The sequence below is a fragment of the Pan paniscus genome, chromosome 2 (genome assembly GCF_029289425.2).
Source record: "Pan paniscus chromosome 2, NHGRI_mPanPan1-v2.0_pri, whole genome shotgun sequence".
In the NCBI taxonomy this organism is placed as follows: Eukaryota; Metazoa; Chordata; class Mammalia; order Primates; family Hominidae; genus Pan; species Pan paniscus.
The window spans coordinates 99265864-99287811 of record NC_085926.1 but is presented as its reverse complement, the minus strand read 5'-3'; the positions used below and the strand labels follow the sequence as shown (position 1 = coordinate 99287811).

The window sequence follows — 21948 nt, the reverse complement described above, 5'->3', positions numbered from 1 at the left end:
GCTAATCTTTTATTCAAAAGGCCTATAGAAAGCCACATTAGTGTTAGATAAAGTATAAGACTTCATCTCTATCTTTCTTTATGTATAATGTTGTCAATATTTTGCATCCTAATTATATTGTATATATAAATTTACATATTTTCCATTTAGTGGAATTACATTATTATAAATGTAGCCTCTTAATTTTAAATTTTATTTCCTCCTATTTATTACATTTTTTGATTATTTTGAACTGCAAAATTGTTATATTCTTCTTTAATTCTGTAGTCCATATCTGCAAATAGTACTTCAAGTTAATCTTTGACCATTGTTTATACGATATCTTTTCATCACCAGTATTATTTTGGTTTGGTTATATCTATGGAAAATCTAAAAGTATAGATATAATTCATAGGGATTTTTAAAGTCACATTTTCTCTCACACGTCTATGTTTTGACTTTGTTCTTTTGAAAGTTATGATGTTTGAGACCCTTTTTCTTGCCACTTTCCATCAGCCCTCAAACACAGATGCGGCCAAGCCTACTTACACCTTCCTGCAGAAGCAAAGTAGCGGTTGCTACTCCCTTTCTATTACATCTAATCCAGATGAAGAATGGCGAGAAGTCAGGCACACTGGACTTGTTCAGAAGTATGTACTGTCATAGCATGTTTGTAGTAGATGGGCATATTAGTAGTTTTTATTCATGTTGCTGCTTTTCAGTAGTTTAACTTTTGAAATGTTTTAAGTTTTACTTTCATGCTGATAGTAATGGAAATAGGTTTTTTTAAAGAAATTATGAGGAAGTTAAAAAATTTATTAAGAAAACAATAGGTGCCATTTTACTTTTATGTCAGTAAGACATAAATGGCAGACAAAGTGTCATATTTGGTAAGATTAAAGTGTTTATTAAAAATATTTGAGTAGCAATGTATGATTTTAAAAATTCTACATTCCTTATCTGAACATATGATAGGGAAAATGAAATTGCTTACTGAAATATGCTTCAATTTAAGGTACTTTGGAGTTTGTTACAAGTTCTCTTTCAGAAATTGCTTCTTTGTTCATATTTCATCCATGTCTTCTCATGTGCTAAGGAAGAATATGGAGTCTGTGCATTTAATGGTGATTTCTGTACCTCCATGTGATTCTATTTCTTTGTTTTGAAAAAAGACACTTGAAAGACTAGGATAGGAAAATAGCCAATAAGGTAGAAACTATCATGTTAGCACTTTAAATTTACAGTTTTCTTTTTTGATTTAGGTGCCATGATACTAAGATTAAATCAATGTGGATGACTCTTACCATACTGAACCTTTCTGGTGCAAGAAGTACATATTATACCTTCATTACTGACTACATTTTTCATTGAGTACTGCTCTACCTATTCCAAGATTATAGCCCGGAATTCACAACTGGTCTTATTTCTAAGCTTTAAGAGAGAATGCCAGCAGAAGGATGACTAATTAGTTGTCATCTCTTCTCTACTACTTTCTGGTTGTGATTAAATTATATGTCTCCTTTGTGGTCTCTTAAGTTTTACATGGCAGGCACTTTTTTATGGGGAGACTTGCCTCCTAAGCTCCCATGTTATTTCTTTTTTGTCCAGCTGCTGGTATAGATTAGCCACCAGGAGCAGAGCACAATTTTTGACTGCTAGCTTTTCTGAAAGGAAGGGAACTAGTCTTGAGGATTCAAACTTAGAAAGCGGAGAAAGGAAAAGCTATATTTTATTACATCAGTTTATTGAAAGTTAAAAATTATGAAGAAGAGCAACATCTTTCAATGGTATAACTGATTGTGAGATAAAACCTATTGATTAGAGACTAATTCAGATAGTAGCCTATTAAGACTAGCCCACATGGGAAGTATTGGAAAAGAAAAGATAATACTCAATCGGAGTACCATTAGTAGCTTGTGAGGATAAAGGAAGGAAAATATCATTATTTATGCCTGGTCAAATGTTTTTTACCGTACAGATTTGAGTTACAGAATACCACTGCCCAGTTATTGTTTCATATAAGAAATCTCTTAGATAATAGGATTTTCAATATCAGTATATGTTAACTTTATTTTTACTTTTAAGGTTGATTGTATATCCTCCACCACCTACTAAGGGGGGATTAGGAGTAACTAATGAAGATCTGGAGTGTTTAGAAGAAGGAGAGTTTCTTAATGATGTAATCATTGATTTTTACCTTAAGTAAGTACAATGATAAATGATCCTACATGTTTTACAGATTTTACTGAGAAACTTAAAATAAATGCCTTTATCTCTGAATTATTTTAAATTCTGTTAAAAGTAGCCTGCCAAGATTTCAGATTTGGAAAATTTTTGCTTACCAAGGTTTTCTAGAACTGACTTATTCAGTTTCATTGCTTTACTTACTGTGGATGCTATATAGTTAAGAAGAGTTGCTGCTTTTTTGCTTTTTTAGCTTTTGTTAGTTTTTGATATAAATTTCTTTATTGTATTATGGTGGTGAAAGAAGTTACTTACAAATTACAAATCATTTTGGGAACTAAAAAACAGCAGCTCTATTTAGATATCTGTTGTATCTTTTTTTTTTGTTTGAGATGGAGTCTCACTCTTGTCACCCAGGCTGGAGTCCAGTGGCACAATCTCGGCTCACTGCAACGTCCGCCTCCCGGGTTCAAGCTATTTTCCTGCCTCAGCCTCCTGAGTAGCTGGGATTACAGGCGCCCGCCACCATGCCCGGCTAATTTTTGTACTTTTAGTAGAGATGGGGTTTCATGTTGGCCAGGCTGGTCTTGAACTCCTGACCTCAGGTGATCTGCCCTCCTTGGCCTCCCTAAGAGTTAACTATCATTTTAAGAATCCATATCACTTAATTTCTCCCCCAACTTTTTGTATAGCCAGAGCTGCAGGAATTGGTATGAAAACATTTAAAACTTTATGCAAAGGAAATTTGCTTCTAGCCGTCATTTTGTACTGTATCTCTAGACCTAGATTCCCAACAGTTGATGGAGATATCTCCTAATTATTTTACACATCTCTCCCAAACCAAATTTATTATAATCTTACCTAAGCTCTATTGTTTTACTAATAATACTAGTAATCTTTATCCCAGTAACTCAGGTCAAAATCTCACATTATATTTACAGACACTGTAGATTTAATCTCTAGGAATTAAATGTGGGTCTTTTTTATATCTTCCATGTTTCTTTTTGAACATATGGAATACAGTTATAATTGTTTTAATATTCTTTTCTGCTAATTCTAACAACTCTGTCAGTCCTGGGTTCAATTGACTGATTTTTCTCTTCATTATGAGTCATTTCTTTGCGCTTTTGCATGTCTGGTAATTTTTTGATTGGGTGCTGGATATTTTTGTATTTATAAATATGCTTGAATTTTGTTTTGGGACACAGTAAAATTATTTGGAAAATGTTTGATGCCTTTAAGATTTGTTAGATGAGGCCAATAACAATCTTACTACTGAGGAAAGACCTTTTTGAGTACTCCACCCAATGTCTCAGGAATTACGAAGTTTCCAATTTGGCTGATAGGAACAGGCACCATTCTTGGTCTCTGTGAGCACTTGGTATCATTCTCTCTGATCTTTTTGGGTAGTTCTTTCCCTATCCCTGGGTACTTTCCTCACATACATTCAGTGTTTAATACTCTCCTGAATACTTGAAGAGGACTTTGCAGCTGTCTGGAGTTCTCTGTATAGCTCTTTCCTTTCCAGTATTCTGATCTGCAAACTCTAGCTACTCCATTTTTAAAAAACAATCACACATTTTCAAGCCTGCATAAACTATAAAGAATAGCAGAGTTTTCTAATCATGAAGGGGTTAATTACTAAGTGATTGAATTATAAGCTTATATGGAAGGATTGTTTTAGTACAGAAATGGACTAAGAATTTAGAGATGAATCATATCACACAGTTATTAACATTTTTCTAGATTTATTTAGCAGTGTCACAATTTCACTTTTATATTTGAGTATATGATTATTTGATTAATATTTTCTACCCTCACTCCTCTGGATTATAGGCTCTACAGGGGCAGGTACTTTATTTTTCCCCTCTTGTTTTGTGTCTCTAGTGTAAACATGGTGTTTGGCACATGTTAGGAATTTTTTAAAGTTTTTAAATTTTTTTTTTTTTTTTTTGAGACAGAGTCTCGCTGTGTCACCCAGGCTACAGTGCAGTGATGTGATCTCAGCTCACTGCAACCTCTGCCTCCCGGGTTCAAGTGATTCTCCTGCCTCAGCCCTCTGAGTAGCTGGGACCACAGGTGCACACCACCACACCCAGCTAATTTTTGTATTTTTAGTAGAGACGGGGTTTCACCATGTTGGTCAGAATGGTCTCGATCTCTTGACCTCGTGATCTGCCCGCCTCGGCCTCCCAAAGTGCTTGGATTACAGGCGTGAGCCACCGTGCCTGGCCACATGTTAGGAATTTGATAAATATTTGTTAAGTAAATGAATGAATAAGTGGGTAATTTCTGCTTTACATGATGGAAGGCTAGGTAACTAACCAAACTGAAAGCTGAAATCAGAGGAAACTGCAAGATTGCTTTGAATCAAAATAGATAAAAAATAAAGATTTCCAGAAGACATAAGACAATTGGGGGAAGACCAAGTAAAATCTAAAAATAATTTACTTTTGTGGGGTTACTACTTTACAGGTATCTTATATTGGAGAAGGCATCAGATGAACTTGTTGAACGAAGTCACATTTTTAGTAGCTTTTTCTATAAATGCTTGACAAGAAAGGAAAATAATTTAACAGAAGATAATCCAAATCTTTCGTAAGTTAATCCTCTAATGTACTTAAGTTTTAAGAGAAAATGTATTATTTTTGATGCTCCTAGTAAAGTGGCTTCTTTATAGTATTTCCTCAAGTAGGCAGTACTACCATTTGTGCAGGTCCTGGGTCTGTTTGCCATGAGAGCCATTTCTCATCCTTCCACTGTTTTGCTGCCCATGACAGGGAGGCTGACACTTGCAGTCTGCATTTCCAATTGCATGTCCCTGGGGGAAATCCTGGAAGTTGGAGGGCAAGGAAGAAAGAAGCTAGGTTATTTCTCCCCTACTCTCTTTGCATTGGGAAATGATTCTGACAGTGGCTGTATTTCCTCTGTGAGTCCACCTCTCACAGGACAGACCTGCTATAACTCCAGCTTTCATCTGGAGGTACTGCTTCCTCTCTTTGCCCTCTACCCTACAGGTATAGCAGTTTCCTCCTCTGCTAATCTTTGCTGTCTCACTGTCCCCGTTTTTGGCTTTGTGTTTTTTTGTTTTTCTTTTTTCGTCAATGCTATAGCCAATTTCCTGCATTAAATTCTATCTGTTATATAGGGCTGTTTTTGTTTTCCTGGTTGGATCCCCAATGACAGACTATTTAATTAAACCTATGCTACATTATACAAAATACCGTATTTGTTTGCACAATTTAGCTGATTTTTGCCCAAGTATTTTTTTGGTTAATACTAAAACTGTGGAGCAGTGGCTAGGCATAGGCAAAAAGGAGGTATTTCTTAGACAGTAGAAACTTGGATAGTTGTTGCAACATGAGGCATTTCTCCCCTTTCCCCATACTTAACAATTTGTATGATAATCTATCTGAGTAGACTCATGATAAAGCTGAGTTATTGTTATTTTAAAAGTTAGTGTAAACATTTCTCTACTGCTTTACAATTTACAACTCCATTTGTTGACATTATTTCAGTTTTTCCTATCATGACAGTACCTTTTGATAGGGCATATAAACTGTATCCCAATTTTTCATATGAGGAAGCAGTCTAATGAAGATTAATAAATTTTACTTAAGATGAACAGCTAGTAAGTGGCAGAACTAGTTGGTACTTAAATCTTTACCTTTTAACTTCTAGTCCAAAGTTTTTATTGTACTAGATTGCTTTAAAAAATGGCTATGAGAGTTTGTTTCATCTCGTTAAAATAACAGGAATAATAAACAAGAGTTAGAAGAGGATTAATGGATAAACTGCTTGAATTTGATATATTGTTGGAGAAAGAGGGTAGGAATAGGGAGACTAATTAATATTTATTGAGTGCCTGCTAGGAACTAAGACGGTGAACATAAAGTTATTTGATTCTACAGTATTATTGTCATTGTCTTTATTAATTGAAGCTTAAGGAAGTTATATGAGTTTTTCAAAGTTGGATATAGCTTTCCAGTTTCAAAGTTCAACTCTTTCTGTTGTTCATAGTGTTGTGATTATATAATTAATGGTCTAAATTGGGATGCTTGTGAGAATAATAGGAGGCTGTCTTAGTGGGTACACTAGACAACGAGTGCGTATACCAGGGCTTTTGTAGACAAACTGGGATGTATGATTAACTCCATTTTGAGTGTCTTTACAGGTTTGGAATTTGTCCTGATGGACAAGACCTGCGAGGATCAGTTAAGGAGAAAACTGCAATTTGAAAATATTTCTGATAATCAGGGCTAGGAGAGGGATATATGGAAGGGGGAGATTTATTAAATAAATTAGGTAACATTTCTGATGCCCTCCTGTTCTGTTTTATGTATACAGAATTTAATGATTGGTACCATGCACTTAATCTCATGTTTTATTTCAAGATTATTCAAAGTAGAGATTGTGAATTTTGTATACTCACCTTCAAACTAAGGAAATGAAAGTAGATAGATTCTGCTGTATTAGTAAGCTTTTCAAAAAACAGATATTGTGTACCTGATTATTATATACATAATAAAAATAAAGTTACGTGAGTGGCATCCTCTAGGGTAAGATGCATAAGATACTACACACACACACACACACACGTACACATGCACATGAATGTGTGAATACTAATGCTTGGTCTGTTAAGCATTCACACAATTTGATATATCAGATCAAGCATTAGTGTTTACACAAAGAATCCCTACAAATCAGTTTTTAAAAGTCATCAGAACAGCAAGAGATATGAATTTTAATGGCCAATAAATCCACACCAAAAGGCTCTAACTACTAGTGTTGAGAAGCTACAGATTCCTTATCATGCTTTATGAGATCCTGAAAGATCTGGTTTCTTTCCATCTCCTTAAACTCATCTCATAATATTGTTTCCTCTCATTTACCATACTTAAGTTCAACCTACCTCATTTCCATTTTCAAATATGCTGACCTCTTTCCTATTTTCTGCCTGAAACAACTTATCCTGGCATTTAAAAAATTTGTTTTACAGCGTGATCTCTAATCATTTTATTCGTTTGTTTACATCTTCATTTTCTGTTTCTCATTTGAAGCTACATGAAGTTAGGGACTTTATCTGTCTTATTTTCCACTCTATCCCCAGTGCCTTGCTCGGTGCTTGGAACATACTAGGAACTCAAAATATGAGATGATAACAGTGCCTATTATTGATTACTGAGAGAACTGTTAGACATTTAGTTGAAGATTTTCTACACAGTTAGGAACTGAGAATAGGAGATTATGTTTGGCCCTCATATTCTCTCCTATCCTCCTTGCCTCATTCTATGTCTAATATATTCTCAATCAAATAAGGTTAGCATAATCAGGAAATCGACCAAATACCAATATAAAACCAGATGTCTATCCTTAAGATTTTCAAATAGAAAACAAATTAACAGACTATGCACTAGTTGAAAGTAATTGTTTATACTGATTATAATGGTTGGGTCCTTTTGAAATGAGAAAATTCAATAAACATGTGACTTTGATTTTTTTATGTGGTTAATCTTCCACATAGTGTCTAATTGCTGTCAAATCTTTTAGCTCATTCTGGATCCTATGTTACTCCTAATGTTTACCCATAGGGTTTTGGCTAGATATTATTCAGATGAACAAGATGGGGCAATGATTTCAGTTTCCTATATGACTTGATAAAAATTATATAAGAATGTAATGGTTTGCCTTTTTTTTTTCCTGCAATAAGAGTTCCATCCAAGGGACTGAGCCAGAAGTCACATACCACCTTTATCCCCCTGTTAAATGTCATTTTCTTCCTTCCTAAAACCTTTCTTTTGACAGTCAAACTTGGTTTTATATCCTTCTCTTTTAACTCCCCTGATTAGGTAAAGAAAAGAAACTAGTATTTGTGTATATGCAAGCCAACCCTGTTCAAGGTGGCTGTCTCAGATGGTTTAATAAGGGGGTCCCCAACCCCTGGGCTTCAGACTGGTACCAGTCTGTGGCCTGTTAGGAGCCAGGCCACTCAGCAGGAGGTGAGCAGCAGTGAGCGAGCATTACTGCCTAAGCTCTGCCTCCTATCAGATCAGTGGCAGCATTAGATACTCACAGGAGCATGAACCCTGTTGTGAACAGTGCGTGCAAGGGATCTAGGTTGCGTGCTCCTTATGAGAATTTAACTAATGCCTGACGGTCTGAGGTGGAACAGTTTCATCTTGAAACCATCCCCCCTAACCTTGTCCCTGGAAAAATTGTCTTCCACAAAACCAGTCCCTGGTGCCAAAAAGGTTGGGGACTGCTGCATTACCATAATTCCTTTGTACCTCTTATGACACATTTTAGTTATTTGTTATAGTTTTTTCTGCCCGTATTAGATTATGAGTACTTCTAGGGCAGTGTAGGTGACTTTCATTATTTGTTTTTAGGAACCTAATAAATATTTGTTGAAGAAATAAAAGGAAAGATGGATGAGTGGTAGGTACATTTAACATCATCCTGTAGTTTCCTTGTGTATGAAAGGAAGGGAGATGAATTTTATTTTAAAGAATCTGAGAATAAAAGCCTCATTTTTCCTCCTCCATTAAGATTTTTAATTAAATTAAATTAACTGATTAATTTATTTTTTAGAGATAGGGTCTTCCCTTGTTACTGAGGCCAGAGTGCAGTGGTGTGATCACAGCCTCAAACTCCTGAGATTAAGCAATCCCCCAAGTAGCTGGGACTGACTATTGGTGTGTGTCACCACCCTGGCTAATTTTCTTTATATTTTTAGTGACAGGAGTCTCGCTATGTTGCCCAGGCTAGTGTTGAACTCCTGATCTCAAGTGATCCTCCTACCTTAGCATCCTAAGTAGCTGGAATCACAGGCATGAGCCACCACACTCAGCCCATTGAGTTTTAAAACCTCCCTAATGACAGATATAAAAGTTGGAGAATTCTGTTAAGGTTTAATGACAGTATTTTATATCATGCCCAGATGGAGCTAAGCAAAATGAGTAGATTTAACTGTGTTTATACTAAGTTGCACAGCCAGTTTTGGAATCTAAAAAGCATTTAATAAATTGCTGCCTTTATTCTGTCCATTTCATTATTGTTTATAGTTATTAAATTTAAGAATAACCAGGGGTTACTATAAGGAGATATATTTATAATGTGTTAAATATGATATATCTTAAAGAAGATGGTTAAACTAAATTTAACATATTTCAGTATATAAAAATGGCTCTTGAAGTCCCTATCTTAAATGAAAAAGTTTTTATATATCAAATCTGTCTTTCATACTCTCAGAATGGCACAGAGAAGACATAAAAGAGTAAGAACATGGACTCGTCACATAAACATTTTTAATAAAGATTACATCTTTGTACCTGTAAATGAGTCGTAAGTATTTCAGATTATTTAAGAACATATTGGAAAGAATTCAGAAAAAAATTTTGTAGTGTTTTTAGATTCATAATCAGTAAAAATTATGGCCACATACATCTCAGGTATTATTTTAATTTTTTTTTTATAAAAGTAGCTAAGGCAATGAATTCCTTATCTTGGATTTTGGTTTGACAATGGTTATGTTGTAAAAGTAGTGAAAAAAAATAAAGTGACAAATGACCACAAGACTATAATGACTGAGACATTGAATGTTTTTTTTTGTTTGGATTTAAGAAAACATTTTCTAAATAAAAATATTTTTGAGTGAATCTTCAAATACTTAAGAAAACAAACTCTTCAAGCACCAATACAAAAAAAATAATGCTATGAGTCTATTTATTAAGGCAGATCCTTAATAGGAAACACCGATTGTATGAAAGTAAATAAATTTGAACTACTCAGCTGTTACCCTAAATAGTGTTACTTATGCCTTGGTAACTCTGGATATTTAGTGTTGATATGTATGCTCTATATTATAATGAGATGTTACAGTGGACGTCTTCAAAATTAATATGAAATTTATTCTCACTTTCTCAGATGTATCTCTAGAATATATTATATGTTGTTTAGACTTTGCATGGTATTAAGATTGTAGTTCTTTTTCAACAGGTCTCACTGGTATCTCGCAGTCATTTGTTTTCCATGGTTAGAAGAAGCTGTGTATGAAGATTTTCCACAAACTGTATCCCAGCAGTCCCAGGCTCAGCAGTCCCAAAATGACAACAAAACAATAGGTGACATCCATAACGTAGATGGTGTTTTTAAAAATGATGACAATAATTTAATGGTTACAGGGAAGAAAATGAAGTTAACGGTAGTATAGTTATTTACTATCATTAAACCTACTTTAGCAGGATGAATAAAAAATCTGAAATTTTTAATGATAGACTCATGTATAGACAAAATATAATTCTGAAGTTGTACTGTTATATCAAGTTTTATTATGGCACTTAAAAATTATTACTTATTGATCTTATGAAATATTTCAAACATACAAAAAAGTATAACTAATATGACCAACATCAATACCTGTTTCACCTGGATTAAGAAATTAAAACTTTTCTGATATAATAATAATCTCTTCTGTGACCACTCCCATTTCTCTTTCTTTAATCCAGAAGTAACCACTACCCTAAATTTTATGTTTATTCCATGTATTATTATTATTATTTCCATTGACATTTTTTGCTTCTTTTAACTTAAAAAAATTGACAGATAAAATTGCATGTATTTACTATGTACAACATACTTTTTTTTTTTTTTTTTTAAGAGACGTTGTCTTGGTGTAGTGCAGTGGCTCAATTATAACTCACTGCAACCTCGAACTCCTGGGCTCAAGTAATCCTCCTGCCTTACCCTCCTGATTAGTCAGGACTACAGGGGTGCACCACCTTACCTGGCTTATTTTTGAATTTTTTTTTGTAAAGATAGGATCTCACTATGTTGCCCAGGTGGGTCTGGAACTCCTGGCCTCAAGCAGTCCTCACACCGCAGGCTCCTAAAGTATTGGGATTACAGGCATGAGCCACCACACCTGGCTACAACATGATATTTTGAAATACATATACATTGTAGAATGACAAAATCTAGCTAATTAATAGTATTATAACATTTTAAAAAATATACTAGGTTTGCTAACATGACTAGGAATTCATGCCATTGATTTCCAGACAATGCTTGAAATCCCCCATTTTTACTTAATCTAATTTCTTGTAGACTCCATTAATTTGGCTAGGTAATATAGGATCTCTTATAATTCTTCCATGAGTTTTCTTACAAGCCAAAATCTAAAGTAAATAAGCCTACTTTCTTTGAGAAAAAAGTAACAAAATTAAGTGTTTTATAGCTGTAGTCTAAGCAGTAAGCTGATTGAAAAATAGCTGTTAGCATTAATACTGGCCAAAACCCATGTGGGGAAAAAGAAAAACTGATGAAGCAACTGATTATGTTTAATTATCTTGAAACCTCTTAAGCCTCAAATGTGTACTTACACAAAACTGTATGGTCATAGTTAGAAGCACCATTATTAGGCAGATTAACTACCTTCTGTATTAAATAGCAGACATTTTGATTAATGAGCTATTTTTGAAGATTATCTTTTTATAGAGAATTTGCCTAGCTAACTGGTATTTCAGATCATGGCTCTGGGGTTTACCTGTTATTTGATAACAGCCAACCATTGTCAGTTTTATCTGTTGATTGAATTTTATTCATAACATTAATCATGAAAAAAATTAAATCTCAAGTATTTTTACTGTGCATCCAGTAACTGCATAAAAATTATAATTTTAAGCTTTTCTAAGTTACCTCTATAAAAACATGCAATAAACACTCATAATTGCTTAATTATTTCTAACTAGATAATGATCTACGTACTACTTCGACACTATCTTTGAGTGCAGAGGATTCCCAAGTAAGTGTGTTCTTTACAGATGGGAAGGAAGGAAAACTCATGAATATAATAATGTTATCTATAAAATAGAGCATAGCTAGGTGGGCTATGCTGGCCCATCATTAGATTGTGCTGCTTTGTGATTCTTTGACAGTTTTTGTGGGGCTGGGGAAGAGAACCAGATTAGTTATTATTCTTATATCTGTTTAGCTTGCTTTAACTTTTAGGTTATTTAGTAGTTTATCTGATGTTCATCTTGCTTAACTACTTTTCTAATTTCTAAGGATCAGATTTACTTTTATTTATGTCAGTAACTTTTTGAACTTAGGTAATTAATCATCTTAAGCACATTATATATTCTACTTTATTTTCTTTCTTTCTTCCTTTTTTTTTTTTCTTTGTGATGGGGTCTTGCTGACACCCAGGCTGGAGTGCAATGGTGCAATCTCAGCTCAGTGCAACCTCCCCTTCCTGGATTCAAGCGATTCTCCTGCCTCAGCCTCTCAAGTAGCTGGGATTACAGGTGCCCACCAACATGCCTGGCTAATTTTTGTATTTTTTTTTTTTTTTTAAGTAGAGATGGGGTTTTGCCATGTTGGCTAGACTTGTCTTGAACTCCTCACCTCAGGTGATCTGCCTGCCTGGGCCTCCCAAAGTGCTGAGATTAGAGGCGTGAGCCACCGAGCCCGGCCAGAAAATTATTGGTAAAAATCATTCAAGGTAGACTGAAAGTGAATCCATGTAACTCCTTAGGCTAAAATAGTTATCATTAACTCTTCCTTATTTGGAGCTCCAAACAGATCTGCATAGCCTACATTCAGTGTTCTAAATTGATTAAGATTGCCACTTAATGATTTTTTTTTATATGTACAAATAGCAGACTCCCTGGCACAGGCCTATGTCTTTACTGTCACTGATACGAACTGTCACTTCTTACGGAGGAAGGCTTCCTTTCCTGCTGTCACAGCGGCAAAATAGGAGCATTCCTTCTTGCCTGTAGGGCCAGATTTCTCAAATTGAGTTTCTTAGAATATTCATTCTAAGACTCAGTTCATGATAAGCAGGATTCCAAGGTCAATTAAGTTGGGCAAACTTTGTATACTCTTTCTGTCTTAGAGAGCCAGTATTTATGTTAGAATAATAAAGGCACTGAGAAGGTCTGCATTAAATAAATGTGCTTAAGTTTGATCTGTAGTTTCTCAAACTTATGAAGAAAACAAACAACATCAACAAAACAAAATTCCCTATCCCTTTTCCCTTAATATAGATTAAGGTTCTGCATCTTAGGCTTCAAAGGGAAGAAATGTGTCTCTACTGACATCATAAATTGGAGAATGTATGTAAAGACACGTTAAATTAACTTGTTTATCTTTGCTTAAGATAATAACTTGGAATGGAAGTAATTAAAGTTCCAGATTGCTTTTTAGGAAAAGTTAAAACTCCTTAACTGCTTGAGACCGCATGTAAAAGTATATAGCCTACTGTTTTAGCAGTATAATAAATTTGTGGAAAATGAAGTTAGCTCACTTTTGATGATGAAGATAACTATTACTTGAAATTTTAACTTCAAAGTTTGAAACACTTTAAAGGAGTAACTGAATAGTAAATTATTCAAAATAGCTTTAATTGCAGTCATAAAAATTTATGTTATTTCAGAGTACCGAGTCGAATATGTCAGTACCAAAGAAAATGTGTAAAAGGTAGGTACATGCTGTAATAATAATACAGTTTTTTGAGGTATTTAGATATACTTTGTATACAAGTATGTAAATCTTGATTTTGTCCTTTGCTTTTCATAGGCCATGTATTCTTATACTAGACTCCTTGAAAGCTGCTTCTGTACAAAACACAGTTCAGAATTTACGAGAGTAAGTAATGACAATTTTACCATTCCAGTCTGTTATCTAAAACCTCAGTAATTTTGAAGTTACCTTCAGAATTATTGAAAAGACTATATCAGGAATTATATTTTATTATCTATTTCAACAAGCCTATAAATTTAATCAATAATAAATATCTTCTATTCTGTTAATATTCAAGTATTCATATTTCTAAAGGATTATATTAAAGGTAAATTCAGAATTTGTATTCATAATTGAACAGAAAGTATAGTTTTACAAAGGAGCATTGCATTGATTATCAAAAGTACCACTTTAGAAAAAAATAAGAGCTCTTTCACATTTGTATAATTATGTATATGTATGTATGTGTAATTTTGTAATTTACTGTAGTACTTGGAAAAAACTAATGATGAAACTTTTAAAATGATTTCTTAGTTTACTTTGTTGAGTTATGAAAGTTGAGTTGTTGAAAGAAGTCTAGCTTTTAGTTTGAAAATCACATTACATATTTTCTTTAAAGTAGTACTTGTGAGCCTTATAAAATGTAGGCTGCACTGCTAAAATTCAGTGTGGAAATTTGGCTTGAGACAGCACATCTGGCAACAAATGTTTTTCCACCTTTCTGAAAATGTTGCATACTGATAAAGAGATTTCTACTTTAGTCACTCTTATTTGTTGATTATTTCAGGTATTTAGAGGTAGAGTGGGAAGTTAAACTAAAAACTCATCGTCAATTCAGCAAAACAAACATGGTGGATCTATGCCCTAAAGTTCCTAAACAGGACAATAGCAGTGATTGTGGAGTATATTTATTGCAGTATGTGGAAAGCTTCTTCAAGGTATGTGAAGCTATAAATAAGTTTTTAATTCACAGTTACCACCATACAGTCACAAGTTACTGGGTGTAATAGTCCGTTCTCATGCTGCTAATAAAGACATACCCAAGACTGGGTAATTTATAAAGGAAAGAGGTTTAATTGACTCACAGTTCAGCATGGCTGGGGAGGTCTCAGGAAACTTATGATCATGGTGGAAGGGGAAGCAAACATGTCCTTTTTTACATGATAGCAGCAAGGAGAAGAATGAGAGCTGAGCGAAGGGGGTAGCCCCTTATAAAACCATCAGATCTCATGAGAAGTTAACTATCAGGAGAATAGCATGGGGGAAAACCGCCCCCATGATTCAGTTACCTCCTACCAGGTCCCTCCCACCACAGTGGGGATTATAGGAACTACAATTCAAGATGAGATTTGGGTCGGGGCACAGCAAAACTATATCACTGGGCAAGCAAAGAGGCAGGCACATGTTACAGGTAATCAAGATTTTTTTTAAAGAGAAAGAAATAGAACCACAGGTGATCCAGATACTGTAATTAGCAGATAAGAACTTTAAAGTGATTTGATTAATAGGTTAGAGAAGATAAAGCCAAAGATGAAACAAAATGGATGAAGACATGGAGTATACAAAAAAAAAATCAAATAGATGTTCTAGAGCTGAAGATGTATAATGACATATCTGAAATTAGGAACTTATTGGACGAGTTTAATAGAGGACTAGATACAGTAGAAGATAGGATTAGTGAACTCCAGCTATAGCCCAGAGAGAAAAAAGAATGTAAAGAAGAGAACAGAGCTTAAGAGACAAATATAAAACAGTATAATTTACTGTTTGAAAGGTATAATTTACATGTTACTGGAGTCCCAGCAAGACTGGAGAGAAAGAGAATAGGGCAGAGACAGTATTTTAGATAAAATTTTCTAAAATGAAAAGATCTGTTTATTCAGGAAGCTCAGAAAACTATAGCTGGAGAAGTACAATGACAAACATAGGTGTTATTTTCTAGCTCACAGAGACTTTGTAGGAACTGTAGCAGTATTAAAGATGAAATTTTAAATAGCAAGGAATCACTCTTTGCTTTTTGAACTGTCATCTCATTACTTCAGTCATTGCCACTATTATTTACAAAGATGGGTCTAGTAGCAGAATGTTTTTGACCAGAAGTCGGCTTGGAGAATGCTTAACGGTACTTTGAAAGCATGAGAGTTATAGTATGCAGCTACAACTTTTTGATGTCTTCAATATGAGAGAGGAAGGATAATATATAGTAAAATACAGTACACATTTTGGAAATCATTAAGTATCTATTACGTTGGGTTTTTTCTCCCTTTTTTATTCCACACTAGAACTTCATCATAGGGTGTCAGGTTCTGGCCCTCTCATACCCTTTCCAGATGGATTTGATTTTGTGAATATACTAAAAATGCTTAATTGTATGCTATTGGTGAATTGTATTATGTGAATTATATCTTAATATAATTGTTATTTTAAAAAAGTTAGCAATTTGTCATTTCTTATAAAAATGAAATTAAAACAAATTTGAAATTATGCTGCTAAAGTGATTACACTCTTTTTTTCCTCTCATTAGGATCCTATTGTTAACTTTGAACTTCCAATTCATTTGGAGAAGTGGTTTCCTCGTCATGTAATAAAGACCAAACGGGAAGATATTCGAGAGCTCATCTTGAAACTTCATTTACAGCAACAGAAGGGCAGCAGTAGCTAGTTAATCTGTACAAACATGACACAGATGTTCTCTAAGATTACTGGAAAGCCTCTTACCAGCATTTGTGTTAGCCAGCTCACAGAGAAGAAAATAACTTGCAGTAGTTTTATAATAAGTCATTGGAACATTATTTAAAATACATAGGACACATTATTAGAATTGTTGGGATCTCATAGATGGAATGGGAATGGGGGTGATATAGATAAACTTACTAGATATAAATTAAAATTTTATAAATATTTCATATTTTTCTGAGTAAATATGATTGGATTATGCAACAGCATATGTAATATGGGAATGTTTTGTAGATAATAAAACTTACATGATCTGTACTTCCACGTGACTGGGTGCTGAGGGGAGTTAAAGCCTCCCTGGTGCCAGCCCCAGTGCTTGTCAAATTTGCTGACAGGTCACGTCATATTGTAATTCTATTCTTTGCAGCTCAAGCATGCAGTATGAATACTGTGTATTTTTAAAAAAAATAATTTAGTATCAAGGCTTCAGAAAATGCCATTTACGGCATCCCTTCTGTATGTAACAAAAAGACATTCATAATGTTAGGAAGATGATAAAAATTCGCTCTTTTAAAGTGCAGCTTATTATTCTCAATTGCTAAATACGATTACTCTGCTTTATTTTTTTTTCATTTCTTTTGATGTCATATGTGAGTATCTTATAATTTAGTTCATTTGTTCGGGGTAAAATTTGAAACAGAAAATTTTACCTGTGCAAAATAGTTTTTTAAAAATTATACATGTAGCTCAACTTGAGGTACTGCTATATAAATATTCACTCACATTATCACGGAATTTATGTATAGTTTCTCTAATATAGAAGATAAAATTGGTGTCCTCATAACTTTAACAAAGAAAACCCTCAGTCCTATTTATTAATGGTTAGAATTAAATATATAATTTTATAGCTCAGTTTACCCAGTATTCATCTGCAAAGCCAGATTGCTCTCATTGCTTTTATATTTTTAAATTGTAGCTTTTAGAGACCTATGATCCTCATGGAACTTAATTTTTTATTAAATATTCAGGTAACAGTTCTGAATTCATGTGATAATGGTGGCATTATATATGATTAAACACTTCAGAACTTTCTAATGTTATCAGGAGTATTTTGCGGGAGATATGATTATATTGTATTTTCTCAGATAAGAAAAATGTTTTTTAACAATATTATTTTAATCTGTTTTAAGCATCTCTTAGATTTACATTATAACTACATAAAGCAGTGAAGCAAAGGCAAATTAAGATAAAGCTAGAAAGTCTGAACATTTTATTTCAAAATCATACGAATTGAGGTCATTTATGCCTCAGTATTCTTAGCTTTTGTTGATTTTGGCACTATCTTTATATTATTAAATATATTTGTTGTTTGGATATTTCATATAAAGATGGCTATAATTACATATTTCATTCCCAATTTGTGTGTGTTGGGGGGTACTTTTAAAGGTGACTATTGTTTTGTACATCTAATTTTGGGAAAGCAAGTCTATAAGACATCTTGTGATTTCTTAACGTTTTTGTTTGTATGTTTTTCAAAGATATCACTGTCCTTTATCATGTTTTGAAGATTGTTTAAAATTCATTTTCCTAAATTAATGTGCAAGTAATGTTTTGAGGATATCAGTGTTTTATATTAAACATATTTCCAATTCATTAAATTGAGGTGTAATTTTTTTCCTTAAGAAACATGAGCTACTGTTAGAAATAAATTTCCAGTTGTATGCTGCTCTGTGTATATCATGAAATTGATGCTTATATTAATTATTCTTCATATTTTAAAAGCATATAGTTTATTTGAGTGTCATTTCAGTTCAGGGAAATTATTTTAGCATCTACTACTAGCAGGCATTTTGCTAGGCACAAAAAATGAATGATATTTGTTCCTGAGTCATTTATGGACATGTGAACATTTTAAATATTTTCTGGTAAGAACAACCATAGAGTTTCTTTGGAAATGCAGGAGGGAGCTCAGCCTAGAGGGGGGTGTGTGTGTGTGTGTGTGTGTGTGTGTGTGTGTGTGTGTGTGTGTGTATGTTAGGAGGTAGAGAGGTAGAGAGAGGGTTGTTAGTGAACAAAGCAAGCCTTCCTAGAGAAGATAATATTATTTTAATTTCACAGCTCTTGGGATGTTAAAAAAAGAAGTTATTTAAATCATATCCAATCACCTAATTAGGAGTTTAAAAAAGTTTAATACCTTTTGAAATCAACTTTTTTATGCCAAGAGGAAAAATAGGTTTAGACTTGGCCTATAGAGCCCATCCTTAATCTTGTTCCAGCCTATATCCTATTCTTATCTTTCCATTGTCCTCTACTTTTGCAGTTGTATAAAATTATTCGTTCATGCATTTAGGTACTTCCTCTGCGGTCTCTTGTAACTAAGCTTGTCCTTGTGGAAATTTGGAAACTGCCCATGCGTTGTTAAGAGGCATAGTTCTGTGTGTATGAGGCTTCTGTCTGCTTCTGTGGCCTACTCCCACCCAGGTGGTCTCTTCTGTTACAACTTAGTGCATCCTTCTTGGGGGCTGGAAAAATCAGGGCTCTTATAAAGATTCCAGATGAAGATGTACTTCACTTGAAATTATTATTATAACACTGTTTGCTGTGGCATATTTTTGTACAAAGTAAGCCTGGAGCCACATTTTGGACTGTTGTCCCATGAGTGTGAATATCACTTTGAACCCAAGACTATAGATGCTTGTGTGGAGTGGGGGTTGTGATATTGTACCTCCATACCTTTTCACGACTTCTTGTGAACTTTTTTTTTTCAAAGTTGAACGTAAATGTTACCACCCCTACACCTACTCAAACAATAGTTCATTCCCCCTCCTGCTCCCCTATAGCAATTTGTATATACTTCTCTAATTACTGTTTTATATTATTTGTATACACGTTTTTCTCCTTAGACTGTAAGCTCCTCAAAGACTGGAAGCATTTTTCCATTTCTGATATTAAGTATCTTACTAGCATATAGTAAACACTCAGAAAATTTTGTTGAGTCAATAAATGATCCTTGACTTATTTGTAATTAAGTTTAGATGAAGGAATCTGTATTTGTTGTCTCTAAAGCACAGAGTTTTATGTTTAGTTTCTCATATGCTTATGATTCTGGGACATTTCTTGAAGCATACAAAGATTCAAGGACCATCCTATGAGATTGTGAAATATTACCTAAAAAGAATCTCCTTAAATAAAAACTCAAAGAATATACTTTTTTGAGTAATTAAACGTTAGAGAGACAATGTTTCATCTGTAGGTAAAAATCCAAAATTCTTGCTAAAACTTTGAAGTTATTCCATAATCAATCTCAACTTTTCAGCCTTCATTCCCAACGTATTTGCTGTATGCTCCTATCTTGCGTGCTCCAGCAAATATCTTCCTATTTTCTTTATAAACAGTATACTTTTCCACTTTATTGATCACGACCAGAGATTTCTCTCCTAACTCTTAGTTCTTCCCACTAACAATCCTTACTTCTGCCCACTAAAATACTGAAATGCCAAGTAGGCCATTCAAGGCACAGCTGAAATACCCGCCTCCTGCTTCCCCCCCACCCTCTTGCTTTTTCTAGTTGGAGTTACTCTTGCTTTTGGATTCCTATGATACAAACTTAATAGCGGGCATCACCTGCTTTGTATCATAGATACAAAGTTACAGTTAAAAGTTACAAATAAATGTCAAGTTAAATTGAATTTGTAAAATGATGACCATATTTAGAAACAAATGAACCCATCTAATTTCTTATATTTCTTTTTTTAAAGTACAGGTTTCTGAAATTATACCAACTATATTTTATGGAACATATTATAATAAATGTTTAAGAAGTTTTTATGTGAATTCTCTGTTTGAAATATAAGTTAATGGAAAATTTATTTTGGAGCTTGAGCAAAATAGAATTTCAAAGCTTGAAACATCTTTGGACTCTGTGAACACTTGTAATACAAAACAATTCCTATTTACAAAGTTTACTGGTAATGCAAATACAGTAGTTTACAGAGAACTTTCATGTCTCTTAATTCTTAACAACGACCCTGTGATACAGGTAGAGATTATCACATGTAATTTCTTTGGTGAGTAAACCGGCTCAAAGAGCTTAGGTTATTTACCAAAATCAAATATTAAGTGATAAAACCAAGATTTGAGTCCAGGGTTTCTCAATCTAAATACAGGAATCTTTCTAGATTACTATGATTCTCAGAAGTTTTTTTTTAGCTTTTTGGTCAAGGCTGTCAAAAAGAATAATTGCCAACTAATATTTGTTACCTAAGAGTTGTCCCTTGTTCTGAATTGTCAATATGAAGCTTTTCTTAAGATTAAACTTTGACTCAGCTAATAAAATTTTTGGCTTTTTTCTCCTACTCATACAATAAATTTGGCAAGTAAGTTTCTTATAAGCTTACCAGTATTTTGCAAATACAACTATGCAAATGTATTTAATGGTCATTTAGGTTTATTAGCTTTTATAAAGGCTGAAAATGTGGTTTATTTGAGGCTGTATTGAAAAAATATACTTGAGCTTTTCCTAAAGCATAAAATAACATTGAGGGTGATTTAGCTAACACAATTAGTCAAGGATTCTCAAGAGAAATGTGGTTTAGATCTTTACAATACACTTTTTTTCAGAGAATTTTGCCAGAGATAACATGAAATAAAATATAATTTCATTGCTATTTGATAGTAAATCCCAGCTTCCACAGGGATTCTGATGAATTGCTTTCTACTAGGTTTACTTGATTTAAAAAACTGTTCTAATATAGAGAATTTCATCTGCAGAGAAAATGTTTTCTTGGTTAAGGGTTCCTCATGTAGATAAACACACTGGGCCTCACATTTAATGGCAAATTAAGCAACAAAGTTATTGCACAGCTATCATTTATATTAAGTGCTTAATATGTTCCGGGCACTATTCTAAGCAAAGTGAAGATTGAATTAGTTAATTAGTTAATTTAATCCTCACGTTAGCTCTACCATGAGTTTACTATTTCTATTCCATTTTATACGCAAGGAAGGAGACAAAGTAAGTGATTTTTCTATCAAGGAAGGAAATTTGCAAGAGAATAGTTTCATTACAAAAACTAAATTTGTATGTAGCTCTGTATTATTGAAATAGGTAGATATAGTCAGTCTGGATATTTTATGCTTATACATCTTAGTCCCTAGGAAAACCCAGAAAACGTGAATCTATCAGGTTCAACTAACAGATTCAGAAAAGTTGGAAAAATCAGTGAATTATATATGAAACACATTATTCTTAGTGGACTGCTTGTTAAAGGCAAGGAGAGTGTTAGTAAAGAGCTTACGTAGATTAGAATAAAGAAATTGTCTCTCTCCATCTGTTCTAATTAGCTTATCTCACCAGCTTTTATAGCATGCTGGTTATTTCAGAAAAGAAGTGAGAGCTACTTTGAAAGGACAACCATTTTTCTTTCTGCTAATTTATAATGGTTTTGAAGTGGTTGTTCATTCTCAAACATAGACTTTTAAATGTTAGGTCTTTCCTATAACTCTTCGTTATTGGAAGTTTCAAGGGTTTGGACACTCAATTAAGGATTCTGTCCTCTCCTCATTCCTTTGGTTTTGGCCCAA

General features: G+C 33.7%; 1 protein-coding gene across 12 annotated transcripts in view; it reads left to right on the top strand.

Moving 5' to 3' along the window:
* The window catches only part of SENP7 (SUMO specific peptidase 7), a 201596-nt gene extending 183505 nt beyond the window's left edge, over positions 1-18091 (top strand). For all 12 annotated transcript variants that reach the window (XM_008975419.5, XM_003821924.6, XM_003821922.6 and 9 more), the window contains 10 exons: positions 496-629; positions 2065-2181; positions 4639-4761; positions 9418-9510; positions 10165-10289; positions 11916-11968; positions 13604-13647; positions 13747-13815; positions 14477-14627; positions 16214-18091. In XM_008975419.5, coding sequence (XP_008973667.2) covers positions 496-629; positions 2065-2181; positions 4639-4761; positions 9418-9510; positions 10165-10289; positions 11916-11968; positions 13604-13647; positions 13747-13815; positions 14477-14627; positions 16214-16351 — 1047 coding nt within the window. In that variant the 3' untranslated portion in view covers positions 16352-18091. The remainder of the gene's footprint in view (positions 1-495; positions 630-2064; positions 2182-4638; positions 4762-9417; positions 9511-10164; positions 10290-11915; positions 11969-13603; positions 13648-13746; positions 13816-14476; positions 14628-16213) is intronic.
* Positions 18092-21948: the final 3857 nt, after the last annotated feature.